The sequence below is a fragment of the Ursus americanus genome, chromosome 4, assembly GCF_024610735.1.
Source record: "Ursus americanus isolate L20-20 chromosome 4, mUrsAme1.1.p, whole genome shotgun sequence".
NCBI classification, from domain to species: domain Eukaryota; kingdom Metazoa; phylum Chordata; class Mammalia; order Carnivora; family Ursidae; genus Ursus; species Ursus americanus.
This window is the reverse complement of record NC_142130.1, coordinates 29,727,037-29,748,660: the sequence shown is the minus strand read 5'-3', so window position 1 is coordinate 29,748,660 and position 21,624 is coordinate 29,727,037. Positions and strand designations below refer to the sequence as shown.

The window sequence follows — 21,624 nt, the reverse complement described above, 5'->3', positions numbered from 1 at the left end:
TATAGGACTTTATGCATTTGGAGAAAAAGTATAAACAGTGATGCCCATAGGTACTCCATCAGATTTAATAATTGAAGTGTTCTCACTTAGAGTTTTCTCAAAACAAACAGTAGTGACACCCCAGGGAGTTTTTGTGAAGCCATCCCTCTCTACCATTTGTAGACAGGGTCAGGAGGGACGGTGTTAGATGGTATTAGGAAGCTTCGAGATACTAATTTCCAGGAGTGTTGAATGTTGTGAGTAAAATTTGTGTTTTCTTTTTGCCACAAAACTTAAAAGATTTTTACTGAATGAATTTTTAGGAGATGCCTTTTGTATTAGTAAATTGAATCTTTGCAAATATATATTTCACTAATATCAAAGGCAAATGTATTTTAATTTTTAAGCAGGTTCAGATGTCACTTTGAAGTTTCATTATTGGTGGGGGTGGTGTGGAGTGGGGAGACTAAAACCAAGGAGGAAAAATCTAAAGCCAGGGGAAAATGGTACAAAAATAGTTTCTGAAAACTAATTATTTTTTAAAAATTACTTCTGTAGATCCTAAGTAACCTAGGAGACTTCCAGTTTCTCTTCATTGATCTGGCAATCATTTTGGTAGTGGTATTTACAAGTGAGTAAATTGCTTTATTATTGATTTAAAAGCATATAAAATTCTGATGTAACTCATTGAACTTTGGTAAAGTTATATCAGTAACTATAATACAGTGGATACTTCTTCAGATTTCCTGTAAATACATTCTTTCATTACCAGTTGTTTTTATTTGCCTTAGTTGTTTTATTGTTCTTTCTCCATCTTTTTCTCCCACTGAGCAGAAAGCCCAATGCGGGGCTCCATCCCAGGATCCTGGGATCATGACCTGAGCTGAAGGCAGACGCCTAACCAACTAAGCCACCCATGCACGTGCCCCACTTTAGTCTTTTTATTTTATTTATTTTTTTAAAGATTTTATTTATTTATTTGACAGAGAGAGACAGCCAGCGAGAGAGGGAACACAAGCAGGGGGAGTGGGAGAGGAAGAAGTAGGCTCCTAGCAGAGGAGCCTGGTGTGGGGCTCAATCCCAGAATGCCGGGATCACGCCCTGAGCTGAAGGCAGACGCTTAACGACTGAGCCACCCAGGTGCCCCCTCACTTTAGTCTTTTTAAATCCAGAATATTACATCAGCCTTTTTGGGGGGCATCTTGATGTTGACATTTATGAGAGAAGAGAAACCAACTATATGGATTTGTCTCGTCGACGTAGTCTCATTAGACTCAGGCTATGAATTCTTGGCAGGAATATGGCAGAGTGATACCATGTTCTAGGTAGAGTATATGAGGAGACAGAAGATATTGGTTTATTTTACTCTTGGTGATTGTATCAAAATAAATAATGATGTAATGAGATATGACCCGTTTAATCAAATAAAAATTCACAAGTCCATATTAGAAGTAGGGAGAGAAGAGAAAGTTCTTCCTTAGAGTAAAAGGCAAACTAATAAATATAGAAGGAATGATGGGCTTAGACCATGGAAAGACTCTGATCTGATTGACCTTTTAGGCCAGATACTTCTTTTCTCTGCATTAGAGGATGCTTACAGCGTCTCTGGTCTTTACCTGCTAGATGCCAGTAACACGCCCCTGGTTTTGACAACCAAAAATATCTCAAGACATTGCCAGATGTTCTCTGCAGGGCGAAATCATGTTGGTTGAGAACCAGTGAGTTAGTCTTCAGGGGATACGAAAACTAGTGAGTGAAAGTTTAATGAGGAATAGGATTTTTACTATCTTTTTATAAATTTATTACAAAGAGAAAAGCAGAAATGTTATAGTAGAGAAACTTGGTGGACATCACCTTAATAAGTGATCAAAGCCTTTTTTGGTTACTGTTTATATAGCTTTCAACCTTTCTTAATGTCTTCTTTGTGTGTGTGTCTTAATGTCTTCATAAGAGAAAGAAATAAGTTATTTTTACTATAGCTTTTCAATTAAAGATTCAGAAATAAATTCTTAGACATATAAGAATGGTAATTAATGTTATAGTTTATATGTTTATGTTTAGTATTCTTTTTACTTGTACTAGTATTTCTCTGAAATTCAGTAGGCTAATGTAAAAGTACTTGTGAGGCACTTTTGAAAAAGCCTAAATTATTTACTTTTACAGGTGACTTAAATATGTATGACATCTGGCTTGGGGTTTGGACATTTTTCGTATTAAAGATTTGTTAGACAAAAACGAATATAAGTTCCTAAATGAATCTGATTATGTATTATATAGCAACTAATTTAGATAAAAACTTCTCCTCTTTTTCCTCCTCAATATAGTGAGTTTAAATCCTGCCTGGAAGGAACTTGTGGCACAAAGACCACCTTCAGGTCTTATATCTGGAGCCCTTCTGTTCTCCGTTTTGTCTCAGATCATCATCTGCATTGGATTTCAATCTTTGGGGTTTTTTTGGGTCAAGCAGCAACCTTGGTATGAAGTATGGCATCCACAATCAGAGTAAGTTGGTCAATCCATTTTAAAAATCTTTGTGAAATGTGTGTAACATATATGCATAGTAAAAATAAGTTTTAGAATTTATATAAACGTTTGCAGGCAGCTTGACAATTAAATTATTTGGCCTATATTTGACTTTATATCATGGTAACTCCTTTTATTTTTAGAAAGATGGTCAGGCAAGGTTCTCTATATAATCATTACCAAGGTGGGGATATCGGACCAATTTCTTAATTAGCTACTGAGCCTTGCTTTCCTTATCTGTAAAATGAGAAAGTTGAAATTAATCAATAGTCTCTTCTAATGTTTGTGCGTCTTAACTTTTCTACCCCAAATTTAGGAAATGACATTTTAAAACCTAAAAAAACTTGTAAAACACTAAGTGCTTCTCGTATTTATGGGTAGAATGTTCTATCAGTCACAGATTATGATAACATCAGTTTAATTAGTTAAACATGTAAGCTGGAGTGCCTGGGTGGCTCAGTCAGTTAAGCATCTGACTCTTGATCTCAGCTTAGGTCTTGATATCAGGGTCACAAATTCAAGCCCCACAGTGGGATCCATGTTAGGTGTGGAGCCTACTTAAATTAAAAAAAAAAAAAAAACAGCAAAAAACATGTAAGCTAGTCACTGAGGTAATTTTGTAGAATTATATTTTTAGATGCAAACATTAATTTATAGTTGGCTTAACGAAGGGAACAAGTTGTCTTTTAAAGTTTTAGGAAACTGAGAAATTTAACATTAATGTTTGCTTATATGTACATATAAACACTGCACATGCAAAGGAATAGATGGCATTGTTCTGGAGCAGCTTTCCAGAATTCATTTGTAGCAGATTAACATTTTGTTACTACTTGCCTGTGCTTATGTAGTTAATGTTTTAGTGATGGGTGTGATATGTTTGACAGTTCTGCCCACCCGGAAGTAGGGCTGAGAGAACACCATCGCCAGAGCATAGTGAAGGCATCTCAGTGCTAAGTGCTTTGCCAGGCATTTGCACGAGTCATCCTACTCATTCCCCACAGAAACCCTGTGATGGTGCAGGTGGTGTCCACCCTCACAGGTCAAGAAATGGAGGCTTGAAATTGAATAGTATTTCCTCAGTTAAGCTAAAAAGTGGTAGAGCTAGAGTCACACCTAAGGTCTGTGAACCTTTACTATATTCAAATTACTCCCAAAATTTAGTTTCTTTTTTTTTTTTTAATTTTAATTCTAGTATAGTCAACATATAGTGTTATATTAGTTTCATCCCCAAGTTTAAAAAGTAAGAGGGGCCTGTTAAATAAGAAGTTTCTAGTTTTTTTAACTGATTGGAATGTGACTAAGAAGAGACCCTTAACACTCTATTGCCTGTTCTATAGATTTTACCTTGATATTGTTGGATCTTTTCCTATAAAATCCTCATTTCTGTTATGCGAGTGATTCAAAACAGTTAAGGTAAAATTGGTTTCTTTTGGAAAATGATTATTGTATTTAGTAATGTAAAAATGTTTTGTGTTCTAGTGCTTGTAATACAACAGGAAGCCTGTATTGGAATTCTTCACATTTGTACAATGAAACCGATCTTGATACACATAATATACAAAATTATGAAAATACCACAGTGTTTTTTATCTCCAGTTTTCAGTACCTCATAGTGGCAATTGCCTTTTCAAAAGGAAAACCCTTCAGGCAGCCTTGCTACAAGAATTGTAAGTTTGGCATTTGTGATTTTTATCATGTTTCCTTTCTTTAAAAATAATGTAAGAGGAGTAGAGTTAAAACTGTTCTTTCAAAGTGAAACAGGTCTTCACAAATAGAGTGAACCTAGTGATTTAGATGTTTACTGTCTTGTTTTGTTCTCGTGGTAGCTGCCACTCTAAAGTTGAAAATTGAAGCCACCAGTTCTAAACATTCCTGGTTTTCACATCCTATTGCTTCTGGCTCCAGCTTTTATTTTTACAGCCCATTGCAGACAGAATTAGAAACAGGAACAGAGGTTCTTCAGTGGGAACAGTGGGTATTATACTTTGCTTCTGGGTGGTCTGCACAGTGCCAGCTGTCTTTTTCGTCATTTTTGACACTGGTACCTGGAATTCTTCATTTGTGTCACCTTTGCGTCCACTGCTGAAAGGGTCAGTAGAATGGAGTCTTGTGCCTCTGTGACTCATCTATCTGTGGCAGTAGGAAATAGCATCTTGATTGATCAAAATTAGGGTTTACGGGAAAAAATCAGTTACTACATATAAATTCCTAATTTTTCAAAAATTGAGAATATACTAATTACTATGTGGGACAACTTAATTTTTTTCATAAAGAACTAGATTTTTGCAGTATCTTGGAACGAATAGTCGTCATTCTTTTGCTATAGTTAGAAAGAAATGTCAGTGTTCTTGTCGTCAGACTGTCCGGTCACAGATTTCGGTATATCATAGGCCTAAGTAACAACTGCTAGCATCTGTCTCAGAGTTTATAAAGCATTTTCACATAGATTTCATTTATTCTTCTACACTATGTGGTTTGTAGGTCACATTTTATTACTTTCTATTTTGGACAGGTAAGACTGTTCAAGTATCAGTGATATTGAAATCTGGTTTTACTTTTTTCTTTTTTTAAAAAAAACTGATACTGGGGCGCCTGGGTGGTGCAGTTGGTTGAACCTCCGACTCTTGATTTCGCCTTGGGTCGCAGAGTCTGCTTAGGATTTTGTCTCTCTCCCCCTCTGTCCCTCCCCCCTCCAAATAAATAGATCTTGGGAAAAATAAAACAACAAAAAACCCTGATATTATCTAATAAGTAGAAAGTGTATTACTGAGAGCCGTATCGGAAGCATGCTTTGGGACAGAAAGCCTTCCGTAGAAGCTCAATCACTTCTTCTAAGAGTACTTCTTAAGTAAAGTTAACTTTAGTTAAAGTGAACTTAATTAAAGTTGACATACATGTTTTATTTTTAGTTCCATATTTTTAAATTTCAAGGAAATATTTAGCATGCTCAAGGGTAGCCAAAACATGTACCAGAGAATAGTGCTTTCTTCATATAAGAAAACTGGTGTTCAGACTATTTGATAAGCAAGACAGCCATGTCAGTAAAGTTAATTTTAGAGATCTAAGTAAATCCACCCTATCCATGCTTCTCCAGTTAAAAAAAGAGATTATTAATTTTTAAAATGTATCTTTTGTATTATTTGGAAAACTTCAAAAAAAAATTAAAGGCTTTGAATTCCCATTTAATTGTGTATTAAGATATTTTGTATTCCCATTTAATTTCAAGTTGACTTGAATAAACTCAGTTGTTGATCACTGGACTATTTTTTTTAAAACATAGTATTAAAAATTGTGTTTTAGCAAAAATATAACCATAAAACCTTTGTCCTGAATATAAGCAGCTTGTGGAGTGTTTGTTGGTGGATAAACAGAAGTGCGCGCTGTCTTAAAACATGCCTCCTGGAAAATAAAATAGGAACACTAAAGACAACATAAACGTATTTTGCTAATTTTAGGTTTTGTCTCTTAGTCTGTCATTGGAGCCCTTTAATCTTGGAGTTCCTGATGAATAAAGAAAGAAAAGTAGAAAAAAAAAGTGGCAGAAATAAAGGCTATCTGTATAAAGTAATATACAGTGTGAAGCATATAAATGAAGCTGAGAACGAATGGGGAAGGGTTAAGGCTTTACTAGAGCTGACATTACCTTTTCATTATCTCCTTTAGAATTGACAGTAAAAGGTTCTTGTTATGACTTGCTGGTTACTGTTCTCTGTATCTAAACAGTGAAATGTAGTAAACCTATCTTGAGATGATTGTTTTTAAAAATTAATCTCAATCAAGCATTTCAGGCATTCTCATCAGAATGTTTTTGTTCTCTTCTACTGGTTGGATTCTGAATCAAACAATTTCAGTCTGCGGTGACCCATTCTCAGCTTTAGCTCAGCCCAGTTATAGTTTCTCCTTTGACCATGCTATCATTCAGGGGCCGTGATGATATGGACTTACAGTGTCATTTAACTAGATGTGATCTCTTGGGATTTGGCTTCAGTTTTTGCTACTGTTTCTTACTTACCTCCTGTAACTTCCTGCTTGTGACATCCAAGCCCTTTCTCAGTCTGTGAAGATATCACGGCTGAACTGCCAGTATCTCCTCCTCTTCAGGGTCTGTGCATTTTCCCTATTCCTCTGCCATGCCTGAATTGGTCGGAGCAGATACTTAGAGGCCCTGCAGGATGAGGTGGCCTTTCAAAGATAAGAAACTGAGTTAGGAAGCACGGTTAGGAATAAAAAGACTTGAAACTTGTGGTTATAGGTCAGAAGACCCCAGTTCATATTTTTGAGGAAGGAACAGCAAGAGAAGTATATATCAAAGTCATGAATGAGTATTGTAGGTTTATTTATTCTATGTAAGGTTTCATTTGTGAGTCACATACTAAGGGGAATATAAAGGAAATCCTTTATGGTGCCTGGTTTTGATGCCATATTCCATCAGAACCATCTGGTATCATTAACAAATCTGTGATGCCATAAGCTGGGTCATATTTAATCATAACTTGAATTTACAAATGCTTCGTGTTTTAAGGACCAAGTCTGCTCTTTCCTATGGTATCCTCATCATATCTCCATCTTATTAGTTAAAATACTTTGACTCCTAAGGACTTGTTCATGTTCACGCAGCTTTGTGGTAGAATCTAAGTTTTTAACTTAAGGAACATTCTCCCTTATCTCCAGTCACCACCAACACAGAATTTGTTTTGATGGCTGTCCTCTGTTGAAGAGTATTACTTGTACTTCAGTAACAATGCCAGGACAGTCTAGGAGCAGAGAGCACAGTCTACTAGAAACTCCATAGCTCTCGAAAGTGAATACCTGAGTTTCCCATTCTTGGTTTCTCTATTGATCTTTTCATATCAATGTTTAGATACATCTGCTAGCCATGCACCGTCCCTGTCAGATTCTTTTGAATAGTGCCTCTTTTTCTCCCCTGGCTAAACAAAGGAGAGGTTTAATTACTTATTTTCTGCTTCACAGGAAATCTTGGCAGGTTTTTAGAGATGTGATCAAAGGGAGTGGCTCTAGGAGAGAGACAGGAAAATTTGAGAAACACTGTTGAGGTGGATGTAACAGAAGTTTGTGAGCCTGCGTAAAAAAAAAAATGTATTCTGGCAGCATGTCAGGAACTAGATTGCAAATCTATTTTGCTTATAGCTATAAAAATGCAGTAAGATTTGGAAAGCATTCAATATGGGCTATTACTATTTTGAAACAACTTTTTCCGTCTCCATGTCTCTATATTTGTATTCTCTGGCATTTGTATTCTGATCGTTTCTTCTTGTCCTTTTTCTGATTTTGTCTTTTGTGTTTCTGTACTTCCAACTAGCACTTTCCAAATACTTTTTCTTTAACTGACCACAACAGCTATTTGAATTAACTTACATATTGCTTTGGTTGCTACATTATTCAACAGAATGTTTTATTTCCTGTTTACAGTTTAGGAGTGTGTTTTAAAAATAAAAATCTTAAGAAAAAAAGTTTTTAAAAATGTAACGTGGGTCCCAGGTTTTTCATCTTGTTGGTCAGTGACTGACTCATAATAAAAGTTTCCACCCTTTGGCATGAATGTTAATATAACTTCCAGCCTAAGTTGTTAGAACAGTGAATATGGATATTAATATATATAAAACAATAACTATATAATATGTTATTTCTACAGGACAGTAAATATTGGCCTATGGTTTTGAACTGACATACTACCACTGTTTATATTTATAAAGGACTCCTACATTTAAAAATAGTATGAGATCCCTCTTTTACAGTCCATAAAATAGGATATAAACTTTTTTTACCCAATCTGAAGACTTTATGATAAAATTTTGGTTTTACATGGTATTATTAAAATTTAAGTTTCAAGATGACTTCAAATAAGATCTTGTAAATAAATATCCAGGCCAAAGAAAAAAGGGGAAAATGTTGGGGGATATCAATATTATAATGGGGAAATTTATGAGCCTTAAGGCTCACTACAAAAGAGTATGCTTGTATATGTGCAAATGTATGCATGTATGTACACAGTTAACAAAATGGCCATGAGCAGGGAGTTTTATTTTTGAGTTAGGAAAGTAATGTAAAGTACTACTGGATTGAATTTACCATTCCTAGCTACTGCAGCAATCAGGTTAGCCCACATGTAAAATAGTAAATCAGGGCGCCTGGGTAGCGCAGTCATTAGGCGTCTGCCTTTGGCTCAGGGCGTGATCCCGGCGTTCCGGGATCGAGTCCCACATTGGGCTCCTCCGCTATGAGCCTGCTTCTTCCTCTCCCACTCCCCCTGCTTGTGTTCCCTCTCTCGCTGGCTGTGTATCTCTGTCAAATAAATAAATAAAAAATCTTAAAAAAAATAAAATAAAATAGTAAATCAGCTCAGTTTCTGGGTTTTAGCTAACATTTTCTGTGGAAATATTTTTACAAAGGAAGTCACTGAGAAAGTGGGATTCTCTGAACAGAAATATAGTCAAATTAGAATGCCTCTATTTAGGATTATAACATACCTAATACTGGGAGTAAATGTTATTCAGTACTTTTATAGTTAACAGTAATTATTGCATACATGTTTTAAATGATAATCTCATTTTGCTCTACATAGTCTAGTCTCCTGTCTTTGAATTATATATGGGCTTGATTATCTTATAAAGTAGCTGTCTGGGAAAAATAGAAATAAATGTCCATGAAGGGCTGTCTCTTATTTTTATAAATGCTGATTATTTTTGTATCACGTAAATGAATTCTTTGGGCCTAAATGATGTACTGTACTCAAGGAAATAACATAAAACACACACTTTTTATACTTCACCAACCTAAATAGTTGTATTCAAAACCAAATTTAGGATTGCCAGTATGCCAGTTGTATTATATGCATTTTTATTTAAAGGAACTTCTAATTTAATTGTTTTACTTTCTTTTTCAGATTTTTTTGTTGTGTCTGTGATTATTTTGTATGTTTTCATATTACTCATCATGTTGCATCCAGTTGCCTCTATTGACCAGGTTCTTCAGGTAAGGGTTCAGCACATCAATTACTACTGGTTGTCTGAGGGTGATAGTCAGTAGGACAGCAGTAGTAAGACAGTAATAGAAAACGACACATTAGTATTACCTGATACTTACACAGCCAAGTGGGGCTTCTGGACGTTTCCTAAGGCTTTCGATCTACCCCTCTCCTTTGCTCTCATATTACTGGGGACAGAGATTCAACTGTCAAGATCTTTTTCCCCAGTATCTCTTCTTTCTGAATTTTCTAAGATGCAGTTATATTAACCCAAATATACTCTAAAAAGAATAAAGAACATAATCAAACAGCAGCTTTATATTGAGTCTACCTGATATCTTGTTTCTTTCCTGTTTCTTCAGCCTTTGCTTCTGGTTCCATTTCCTTGTCTACAAACATATGTTCTTTGGTCTTTAAAAATAAAAAACTTTGACCCTGTCAAAGTTCTGTCCTTTCTCAACCTGCTTCTTGCACAGTCTGTACCTACTGCCTCTTCACTGTCCACTGAGTTCATCTTTTCATTAAAAACTCAGTGAATGATGAAGTACTTGATTTGTATAGAAGAGTTTGCACACATATTTAAGTTGTTAAGCGTACTACCAATAAAATAACATCCACAAGTTCATTTTCCAACCTAAAAAAGGTAACGTTACCAGCACCAGTAAGGCGTACACTATAGTGTACCTTTCTCCAAACACCCTGAGGGAACCACTATTCTAATTTCTTACCTCATTGTCTTGCTTTCCATTATACACTTACCATGCTGTATGAAGCCATAGAGAGAGTTTTGCTTGCTTTTGACCTGCATGACGATGGCATCTTACTGTTTGTATTCTTCTGTGACTTGCTTTTTCCCATTAGCATTATTTTTTAGATGCGTCCATGATACATGCATTTCATTTTCACTACTACATAGTATTCCATTATAGGAGTATACTTGTGTTCATTTCTCCATCCTCTGTTGGAAAATAATTAGGTTGTTTGTAGTCTTTTCCTGTGTTCAAGGGTGGTTTATCTCGGGTACAAGCAGCAGTGTTATTGAACTTTGAGGAGGTTGGGCAGTTTATAGTCTTAACCAGCAGTGTATAAATGAGCCTGTCTCTTTCCCCACGTGCCTCATTGAGGGATTTAGATAAGCACTAAAAGCAAAAGAAAACAGAATAAAAACCCATTTATGTTTCTCTCCTGCCATATATGTCTTCTGCTTCACAGCCAAATTATTTCTTGAAAGTGTGCAACATTCGACTCACCTCTCACACACTAATCAAATAGTTTGGCTTCTACCCCTGCCAGTCAAATCAAATTGCCCGGACCAAGGCCATTAACAACTTTTTTCTTAAATCCAGTGGACTTGTCCTTTTAGTTCCCCTCCCCCCGCCAACCTTACTTGACGACTCAGCAGTATTTGACAAGTGAGCCAGGCAATCATTCTTGAGACTCCCTCTACAATTTTGTGATACTGTACTTCCTTCTGATTTTTTTCCTACCTCTATGACTCCTTGTTCTTATTCTCCATGGTGGTTCCACACTCTCCTCCTTTCCTGAAATGTTAGTGTTCCACACATTTCTGTTCTTCTCCCTCCTGTTACTCTGTACATTTGGATGAGCTCATCTATAGTGCTGGCGTCACCCATAGTATCTTCTGTGTTGGCCTGAGCTTTAGAACTGATTATCCACTGACATACTGAATATTAAATGCATGGTTCACCTCTCAGTTCTCTCATTCAGCATCTTGATAACTAAGCTTATCCTCATGTCCTCCCTCAACCCTGCTTTTGTCTTTGTTTTTTTGGTACCACTATTTATCCAAGTCAGAAATGTGTATATTTGTCCTTGTCTTCTTTGCATAGTCAGTCTTTGCTAGATTCTCTGTTTTCTTACTCTGAATCTATTTAGCTTTACTCCATCCCGTTTGCCACCTAAAGGGAATCTATTGTTTCCTCTGCTCAACAGTACTTCTGTCACCAAATGCGTGCCCCACACCAACCAGTTGTCCAACTCTGGACACCAACTGGGTGTCTTAAAATTCAGTTCTGATATCAACTACCTGGAATTAGCACAGACCCTGTAGGTTAAGGGTTCTGTCCCACAAGAGTGTTCCCCAACTTCAGATACTTGTTAAGTCCTGGGTAATACCCCATACTTCTGATTAATTAGCTATAAATCAGGATTCCCAGAACTACCTTCTCAGGTTTGATAATTTGCTGTAAAACTCAGGTTAACACTTAATGTTTATTGGTTTGTAATAAAGGTACTGTGTACAACCAGATGAAGAGGCAGATAGGCCAAGGTCTGGAAGGGTCTCGAGCATAAGAGCTTCTGTCCCTGTGGAGTTGGGATGTATTACCTTCCAGCACATGCATATGTTGACCGAACCAGAAGCTCTCTAAACTCTGAAGTTTAGGGATTTTTTTTTTTTAATGGAGGCTTCATCATATCATGGTCAAGTCTCCAGCCCCTCTCCCTTCCGTGGAGGATGGGGGAGTGGGGCTGAAAGTTCCAAGCTTCTAATCATGGCTTAGTCTTTCTGGTGACCAGCCCCCATCCTGAAGCTATCCAGGAACCCACCAAGAGTAGCCTCATTAGAATAAAAAAAGTGATCCCCAGGAAATTCTGGGGGATTTAGAAGCCTGGGTAAAATGTTCCTGTTGCCACCATCATTCAGGAAATTACAAGAATTTTAAGAGTTCTGTGTCAGACAGAGACCAAATATATATTTACTATTTTGTGCCCCCATCACTAGTTTTGACTTCCATCATCTCTTGTCTTGATCACTACAGGAGTCTCTACCCCTGAAATCTTTCTTGCTTGGAGTCACAGGTGTCTTTCTAAAACATTAGATTGTATCACTTCTCTGCACCTAGCACAGTATTTTAGGTACTCAGTAAATATTTGTTTACTAAAAGGTGAATGTGTGAATGGGACTTTTTTCTTTTATTTTTTAGATTTTAGAAATTAAGCAGATTTTAAAGTGAGAACTTAGACTGTATTTGTTAAATTGATTTGTATAGTTCTTTTATGAATTTGTCTTTATAACAGTATATAGAGTTTTGAATGATACTTCATTATTCGATCAATATCTACTTCATTGTTTAATGACAGGATTTTATTTTAAAAATAGGAATTTGTTAGAAATTCATGAGCTAGTCTAAAGCATGGGCTTTTGAGTCTGAGTAAACAGGATTTGACTTCAAGCTCAGTCACTTTATCCTATTCTTTTAACCGTGAGTTACAGTTTGAGGTTCACCCTCTGCAGAGTGGACGTACGTTGTGGCATGGTAAGGGTCGAGTAGATGACGCATGTGAAAGTGCTTGGTATGTGATAGGGGCTCAGGAAATTTTGAAATCATGATATAATGCTGTAATATCAGCTGCATACTACAATTTTAACTTTAAAATTTTTGTCTTACAGATAGTGTGTGTACCATATCAGTGGCGTATAACTATGCTCATGATTGTTCTTGTCAATGCCCTCGTATCTATCATGGTGGAGGTAAGCACTTCAGATAATCGAATGGCTACATTGCTGCTTTGGGATTCTTGGTGATTTAATAGTCCTGGGGGAACAGGACAGGTAACATTACGGAAGCCCACAAAGAGTCTCATTTTAGTTAAATTGAGTTAGCTCTCTCTTCTGACCTTCTCCATGAACGGATAATCGTCATATTAAGTGATATGACGTAGCTGCACTCATACACATAGGAGAAAATTAGCAGTGAGATAGCAAAAATTAGAAAGGGGAGAAGACTGGTGCTCAGGTGGTCCCTAAACTAGTAAACCAGTGGTATGAAATCAGAGTGGGTGTGTACCACCAGAGACCTGTGATATACAGTAAAATCTTCCATTTAAGGAAGGAAAGGAAGGAGGGGGCTTTCTCCGTGAAATATAGTAAGTTTTAATAACAGTATATTGGAAGTATAAAATAATGACCCCTGTGAACTTACTGGCACTGATTACTGGAACTTCCTCCTTGGTATTTACTTTTGAGTTTCCTCTGGAGGTCTTAAGTCCTCTTTGATCCATTGTATATTATATAGTTATTCTTTTAGGGTTGCCTTTAAGTTGGCTTCTGTAAAGGGAGCTAGTAAGTTCTCATTTGCTGCTTATTAATAAAATTTTGTCTGTTCTCAGAACTATTATGATTCACACCTACAGTAGCAATATCTGAAATGGAAGAAGGAGATACAGTTGTGATTTTTAAGTGAAGGGTTTCTTCATAGGGCAGGATTTTGAATTAAAATTAGGTAATTTGTGGGAAAATATGTATACTTTGGTGATAATACTTCTCGACTTGGAAATTTTGCTTAATTTGTTATCTTTCTAAAAGATGACTTGGTATTTAAATTTGGGCCTTAGTGGGCAACATGGATATTATGTTATTGATCTTTTCAAGTCCATGGAAAGTATTTTTGCTATTTTATGGACACTAGAAAGCACATCCAAGATATTGTATTTTAAAAGCTTTCCTTTTTCTGTGGTATAAGTTCTCAAGTCACGCAAATGTTATTTAAAATAAAATTTAAAGGAAAACAATTTTAGGGGAATCCTCTAGTAGTCTCTTAATTTATTATTCTCGCTCACTATCAAAAGAATTATTTGTGTTGGACTCTGATCAAGTCACTCATTTATAGATACAGAACTAATATTATGTTAATTCAATGAAAATAATTCATTGTTAAGAAAAATGACTCAGATTATAAGCATTATTTTAATATGGGAAGGACCCAAGGATTCAAATAAAAGCCATATTTTGTGGAAATTTTAGAGGTCCCATTTTATCAAGAATTTTATGGTGATTTATATTTGTTACAAAAGTTCTCTTGTAAAAAAAAAGTTCTGTTGTTATACTTAATCCTTTTCAAATATTAACAGAAATTGTCTGTATAAAAACCAAGTCATGTTTTTCACTAATGATGCAGCATTGTATGAGCCTTTTAAAATGTGCACATTAATAAAGAATGACTTAGTCATTTTTAATTCTTAACTCACTGAAATATCTCTCAGAACTTCTTCCTTGACATGGTCCTTTGGAAAGTTGTGTTCAATCGAGACAAACAAGGAGAATATCGCTTCACCACCACACAGCCACCACAGGTTGGAAATCAGCACTTATCTCCATTCTTCACGTGTGTTTAGGCTCTTTGAGTTGTGTGCTCTGCCTTCTGTAGGATGGTGTTCTGTTGTGTGTTGCCTCAACCTTTTTCCCTATGCCTGGCATGTCATTCCCTGTAAGGAGTCCTAGAAAATTCTTGGCAAACATTTGTTACAGGCTTTTCAGGACTTCAGAAATTTCATAAGTCTCTTTTCCATTCCAATCCTTATCTTCATTGTGTATAAAGGTCTTATTCTCAGTGGTGAGAGTTAAGTTTTCCATTTTTCTCTGGTTTCTGTGTTTACGGTTTTCATGAGTCCCATTAGAACCTAAATGGGATTCATGTAAATATAGTTATGAAATGGGAATTGTTCATGAATCAGAGTTCAGGGGCCAAAAGTTTGAGGAATTATTTCTGATCTCTTGTCAGCAATTACTGTGCCTTAATTTTGGGTGGATTTTTGGCTTTTCCAAACATAGGTCTCTCTTGAGAAAAATTTTCAGAGACCATGCATATCTTCATATAAATCCTGGCTTAGGACTTTTGATTTTCTGGATCCATTCAGTAGCGTGTTATTTGGAAGATATGCAAGCTCCATCGTAAGAAGAGAAGAGGAAGAGATGAATAAAACCCATTTCGTGGTGTTTGGATGTTGCAGTGTAGTTCTGTACTCTAACATGACAGTCATACAGTGTATAACTAATACATGTTATAGAGTATTGTAGAAGCATATGTATGTACTCACACAACATACAAGATAATATGTCAGGTCAGTCGTATTTTTTTTAACCAATACCATTGTAGCTCTGATCCAGCCCGTTTGGGTAGAGAACTTGACAGTACAGTGTCTCCCCACCTCATCATCTGACCCGTGACTGTTTGTAGGTAGGTGATGTGCCTTTACATGTGATTTCTTAATCTTCCTCTCATCCTGAGGCACGAGAAAAGCTTTCAGAGTGCAGGAGGATTCCCTGGCATTTCTGAGTTGGACCACTCACTTATTTTTAGCCTTCTTTCACCTAAGTAGTGACTTCCTGAGCTTTATTTTGGTAATTCAGCAGGCTTGATGCCCGGAGTAATCTCCCAGATGCTTTCTTTGTAAGAGGTCCCATGGAGTGCTGTTTCCTTTTCTACAGCTGTATGATGAAGAATGAGAGTTTGGTAGTGATGAGATGAGTCTGGCTTCAGCTTCAGTTCCTTTTTCTCAAAGCAGTGTAGTGATATGGCCACAGCTGTATCAGGGACTCACGTCCTTCAGCTAAATCTCCCCTGGGTCCAGGTCTTTTTCCTTTGGGTTACCTCACTACATGACTTCAGAGGGTAGATTCCGGCTCATATCAGTCCTCATATGAAATGTTTGTATTGGCAAAGGCCCCAGCCAAGGAAAACATTGACATTGAGTTTTCAGCATCTCCGAAGAGTTCTCTTAAGTGTTGGTCTAAACAGGAAATGCAAGGGCACCTGGCTGGCTCAGTCAGCAGAGTGTGTGACTCTTGATCTCAGGATTGTGAGCTTGAGCTCAATGTTAGGTGTAGAGATTACTTTTAAAAAAAATCTTGAAACAGGAAATGCAGGTTCTGAGGAGGCATTAGACCCCTTTTTAGTTAAAAGTGGGTATCATAAGCCTCCTTTAAATATTTGAATTGGAAATTTCTCCTCACTTTTCAACCAAAATTAAATGGGAGAAAATTCTATCATTTGCTAAATGTCTTCTCTGGAGCTTTGTTAGTATCTGTCCTCCTTATTTTTAAGAGTTTATGTCTCCCATGTGAAGTCCTACCTCTGAAGTATTCAGAGGAGAGAGTGAAGGTAGGGAGTGGTCTGGCACAGGCAGCTCCAAAATCCCCTGTGTTTGCCACTTTGTTCTGAGAACCACGGAGTAGACAAGAATGTTAGTCTTTAGTTTCTGTAGTCATGATTAAGAAAGCATTGTTTTAGTTATTGGCTTTAGAAAAGAGTTCTTGAAGGGGCACCTGGGTTGCTTAGTTGGTTGGACATCTGCCTTTGGCTCAGGTCCTGATCTCGGGGTCCTGGAATCGAGCCTCGTGTTGGGCTCCTTGCTGAGCAGGGAGCCTGCCTCTGCCGCTCCCCCTGCTTGTGCTCTCGCTCCGTCAAATGAATAAATAAAACCTTTAAAAAAAAAAAAGATGAGAATTCTTGTAATGTTTTGGCACAGAATGATACACTTTCTGACACTCCTATGTGTAATGTGGTTTCGCTATTCATATTTGTGACCCTTCAAGAACCAATCAGCTACTCATATTACCATAAGGCTATGATTCTTAATCAGAGACAGTTCTCTTTGCCCCTCCCCACCCCAACATTTGCTGGTGTCTGGAGACCTATTTGGTTGTCACAGTTGGAGGGGAGAGGGGTTTCTACTGGCAGGCAGTGTGGGTAGAGGCCAGGGATGCTACTAAGGAAACACCCTACGGTAGCAGGCAGAACAAACCCCTCACAACAGAGAATTTTTATTCTATTTTATTTTATTTTATTATCTTTTTTTTTTTTTTTTTTTTTTTTTTTTTTGAGAGAGAGAGCAAGAGAGTGTGCATGAGTGGGGGGTGGGAGGGGTAGAGGCAGAGGGAGAGAGAGAATCCCAGGCAGGCTCCATGCTCACTGTGTGGAGCGTGACGTGGAGCTCGATCCCATGACTCCTGAGATCATGACCCGAGCTGAAATCAAGATTTGGGTGCTTAACCGGCTGAGCCATGCAGGGAGCCTCACCACAAAGAGTGTTTAGCCCAAGATGTCACTAGTGCCACGGGTAAAGGTGAAAAAGAAAGCAGAGGTGAGAGTAAGCTGCTACATCAAGGACTTCTGCGGCCACTGTAATTCTGCTCTGCCACAAACTCTCGTTCCATGTCTGCCACTCTGTGCTCTTTTCTACCAAGAATCGCATGAGATCTTCTCAGACGGCGACTCCCAACCATCTCTATTAATTCTCGGGGGAGAAAAACCCTATTTCTCTTTTTCCCTTCCTTACCATATACACCCAAGGGCCATTGAGTTGGGTTGAAAGTTTCAGAGCTAGAGACCCTGGATTAGGCACCAGGTCTTAGTTGGATTGGGAAGTCAAGAACCTTATCTGAAAATCTCTCATAACTTTGTCTAAATACGCGGTGATCTACAAGGCACACTGCACAACACCTCCAGCATCCTCCCAAATCTTAAGGTATTTCTAACTTCACTTTATACAGAAAGAAGCAACATTCAGTTGACTTGCCAAGGTTATGCATCTAATGAACGACAGAGATGGGAGTCGAAACCCAGGGTTTCTGATTTCAAGAGAGTTTTCTATAAAGCTTTTACCCCTGTTTAGGAAGATCTGTGCTGCATATTATCTTACTAAGAAGCATTTGTGCGTATCCCATGTCTGGTAAACTGAGGCCACTTAGTGGTAGATGTGGACCTAGGATCCTGTCATCCTGTAGTTTGATCCTGCCTGAGGATTTGTGCCTGATTATGTTTTCCTTTTGTGGGGAAAAGCAAGTATTAGCTGTAGTCTTTATGCCACTTAGAATATTATTTGAGCTTATTTAGATAGAATGGTAATTCTGATTGTCTTTATTTTATATTCAGGATTGGTATGGAAGAAGACTACTATGAAAACCACAGTATCATTACAACATTTTCCCACAAGCATGGCTTTATATTTTACATGCTACCCATGAAAACATTCCCTAAAAGTTAAACTGACATCGGGATTCTAGAATGAACAGCTTGGATGGTCTAAGAAGCAGGAGAAATTTAGCTGTAGATCTTTTTGAAAGTTCTTTGTGATCTCTCTGCTGGACTGTGGTAGCCTCTTACCTGTCTTGGAGGGGTACACTTGATCGTTAACCATTCCTTTCGGGAGCTGATGAGAAGATCCAGTTGCTACAGCTGTGGTGTTCTCCTGCTTCGGGGACTTACGCCGAGATGTTTGGGGAGATCTGAGTGCTCATTCTAAGAAGGCCCTGGAATGCTCCAGCTCTTCGCCTTCTTGTGGCACAGAGCTTGCGTTTCTCTTGCTGCCATCTCTCTCCCTTGGTTCATTTCTCATTCTAGCATGCCTGTAGCACCTTTTCTTTTCTCTGCCGGTGAATTAGAGTGTATTTGAGGATGTATGTGGTATGTTGGTGTTTGTAAGCTAACCTGTCTTGCCTGTAGTGTATTCTATGTGTATGATGTTGGGGAAGGTGAGGGACAGGAACAGAATGTTTCTAACTGTAGTGGAAGGGGGAGTCCCTAGTGTTTCTTGGGACTTAGTTTATTTTTTCTAAATTACAACAAGTGTACTTGTTTTTAATAAGGAAATGAAGATTTTTTTTAAAACATGCACCTTAATGTAAAAAGATTTCTATTTAATCGTGATTCTGTTTGCAATGAAATTAGTTTTAATTTTATTGCTTGCCTCACTTTCTACAGGTAGGAAACAGTGGATTTAGGTGTGTGTGTGTCTTAAATTTGAAGCTACTGGGCTGTGACTTTCCTTAACTCAGCCTCCTGTGCATTGTTGCATTGCCCTTCAACCTGGCCGGTTCCTCTGGACAGACAAGACCTATATGTTTTTGCTTTTTTTTAAAGTCAACGTTCACCTTTAGCCTTTTCCTGTGATCTTTTAATAGTGCTACAGGCTGTAAAATAAAAAGTGACAGCTTTCAGATTGATTTAGGAACAGTGATCTTTTCCACAATTACGTTGAAGAATTTAAACACCTTGGGGGAAAGATAGATCCAAGTAGTGAGTCTCTTCTTAGGTAAATATTAAGGTGTATTATGTACGTGCCTATGCGTGTGGATGTGGAAAGGAATTACAGTTGGCCCTTGAACAACACAGGTGTTAGAGGTGCTAACCATCCCCCTCCCTGTGCAACCCAAAATCTGTGTATAAATTTTGACTTCTCAAAAACTTAAATACTGGGGCCCCTGGGTGACTCAGTCGGTTAACCTCTTTTTTTTTTTTTTTTTTAAAGATTTTATTTATTTGACAGAGAGAGAGACAGCCAGCGAGAGAGGGAACACAAGCAGGGGGAGTGGGAGAGGAAGAAGCAGGCTCCCAGCAGAGGGGCCTGATGTGGGGATCGATCCCAGGACGCTGGGATCATGCCCTGAGCCGAAGGCAGATGCTTAACGACTGAGCCACCCAGGCGCCCCTGACTCTTGATTTCGGTTCAGGTCATGATCTCAGAGTTGTGAGAGCGAGCCCTGCATTGGGCTCCCCTGCTTGTTTGCATTCTCTCTCTCCCTCTCTCTCTCAGGTAAATAAATCTTTAAAAAAAACAAAAAACGAATAGCCTGCTGTTGGCCTTACTGATACTGTAAGTAGTCAGTTAACACATATTCTGTGTGTTGTGTGTATTATATACTATATTCTTACAATAAAGCAAGCTAGAGAAAAGAAAATGTTACTAAGAAAACCATAAGGAGGGGCGCCTGGGTGACTCAGTCAGTTAAGCATCTGCCTTCTGCTCAGGTCATGATCCCATGATCCAGCCCTGTTGTTGGGCTCCTTGCTCAGAGGGGAGCCTGCTTCTCCCTCCCCTTCTCCCTCTGCCTGCTGCTCCACCTGCTTGTGCTCTCTCTGTCAAATAAATAAATAAAATCTTTTTTAAAAAATCATAAGGAAGAGAAAATACATTTTCAGTACTGTACTGTATTTATAAAAAAAAATCCGTATAATTGGACTTGCACAATTCAAACCCGTATTGTTCAAGGGTCAGTTGTGTTTGTTATTTGGATCATCTGAAGAATCCTATTATCTAGTCTCTTTTGTATCCTAATGCCAGATATTTTCTTGTAGACTTCTTTTAAGGTGATGATAATTCTATTTAGCTGTGACAGTAAGAGGCTACTAGATAAATGATCTCTAGTGCCCTCCCTCGCTCCCCCCTCCCCATCCTCAGACAGCTTATTTTTGCCTGTGAATTCCTGGTACCAGTGCAGCTTATTGTGTTTTATTGATAGAATAAACTAGAAAACCTTTAAATGTTTTAAAGAGTTTTTATTTTAAAATATTTTTGCTGTTCTCCACTGGCCAATTTAGAAACATGTTTCAAAACATGTTATAGCAAATTTGTTTTCCTTGATGATGATACCATTTTGGGTATCAACATTAGAATGCCTGTCTCCGTTTTATTATGTTTCATTTTGTGAGGTTACTTCAGTTGAGATTAAACCTAGTTGCAGCTGGAGTTACATGTTGGCAGCACAACCGAACAACCTGGGATGAAAATTTTGCTTTGAAGGAGCAACAGCCAGCATAATTAGAAATTGACTGTTCTTCAGAGGTGAATGTAACTAAGGTCTCAGTATAGTCATTTTAGTTTTATCTTATTTCAGTGTTACTTATCTCAAATTTCAGTTAAATTCTGGGGGGGCCTATTTTGAATTTACATTTTTGTATAATAACTAGGGACTGCCTTGTTCTTCAAAGATTATTTATCTAAGATCACATTCATTAAAAACATTAAGATGGGATGCAGAAGGATTTTAATGCCAGCAGAGCTTTTTATAGTGAAATAATACTAGAAATAGTACTTGATTTATACCTTTCTGTGTACGTCTTTCCAGTAGTGGAGCACCAGGGAAACCATAATTATAAAATGAAAAATTTTTTATATTAATGAAAATGTGCAAAAAGAAGTGATTGACAGTAAACATAATCTAAGTTCTAATTTTGACATAACAATATTTTCATCATGCTTCATTTTTTGAAAGATGACATTAATACTAATAATAATATTTTTACACTCTTCCAAAAATGATCAGCTGGCTGAATTGCTAGGAGCACTGGTATAATCTGGGATAGAATATGAGGTTTTCTGTATTAAATATTAAAAGTGTTTTCTTTCTGAATAGTTTAAAGTTATTCTTAACACATTTGATATTTTGTGTTACAGAATCATAGAATCCAGATCTGCAGGTTATTTTAAAAATGTACCTGTACAGAAGAGGATAGGTACATAAAACTAAATAAAATGAAATTGCATTGATGATTTAAAAAATCTAATCTTAAAAAATATGTTCCTAAATAATTGAAAGCTGACTTCTTTTTACTTGG

General features: G+C 37.4%; 1 protein-coding gene across 5 annotated transcripts in view; it reads left to right on the top strand.

Moving 5' to 3' along the window:
• Positions 1-21,624, top strand: part of ATP13A3 (ATPase 13A3) — an 86,115-nt gene that overhangs the window by 60,902 nt on the left and 3,589 nt on the right. For 4 of the 5 annotated variants that reach the window (XM_045812756.2, XM_045812754.2, XM_045812753.2 and 1 more), the window contains 6 exons: positions 538-610; positions 2,304-2,481; positions 3,982-4,169; positions 9,407-9,495; positions 12,900-12,980; positions 14,492-14,581. In XM_045812756.2, coding sequence (XP_045668712.1) covers positions 538-610; positions 2,304-2,481; positions 3,982-4,169; positions 9,407-9,495; positions 12,900-12,980; positions 14,492-14,581 — 699 coding nt within the window. The remainder of the gene's footprint in view (positions 1-537; positions 611-2,303; positions 2,482-3,981; positions 4,170-9,406; positions 9,496-12,899; positions 12,981-14,491; positions 14,582-21,624) is intronic. The other variant, XM_045812755.2, reaches the window with a different exon arrangement.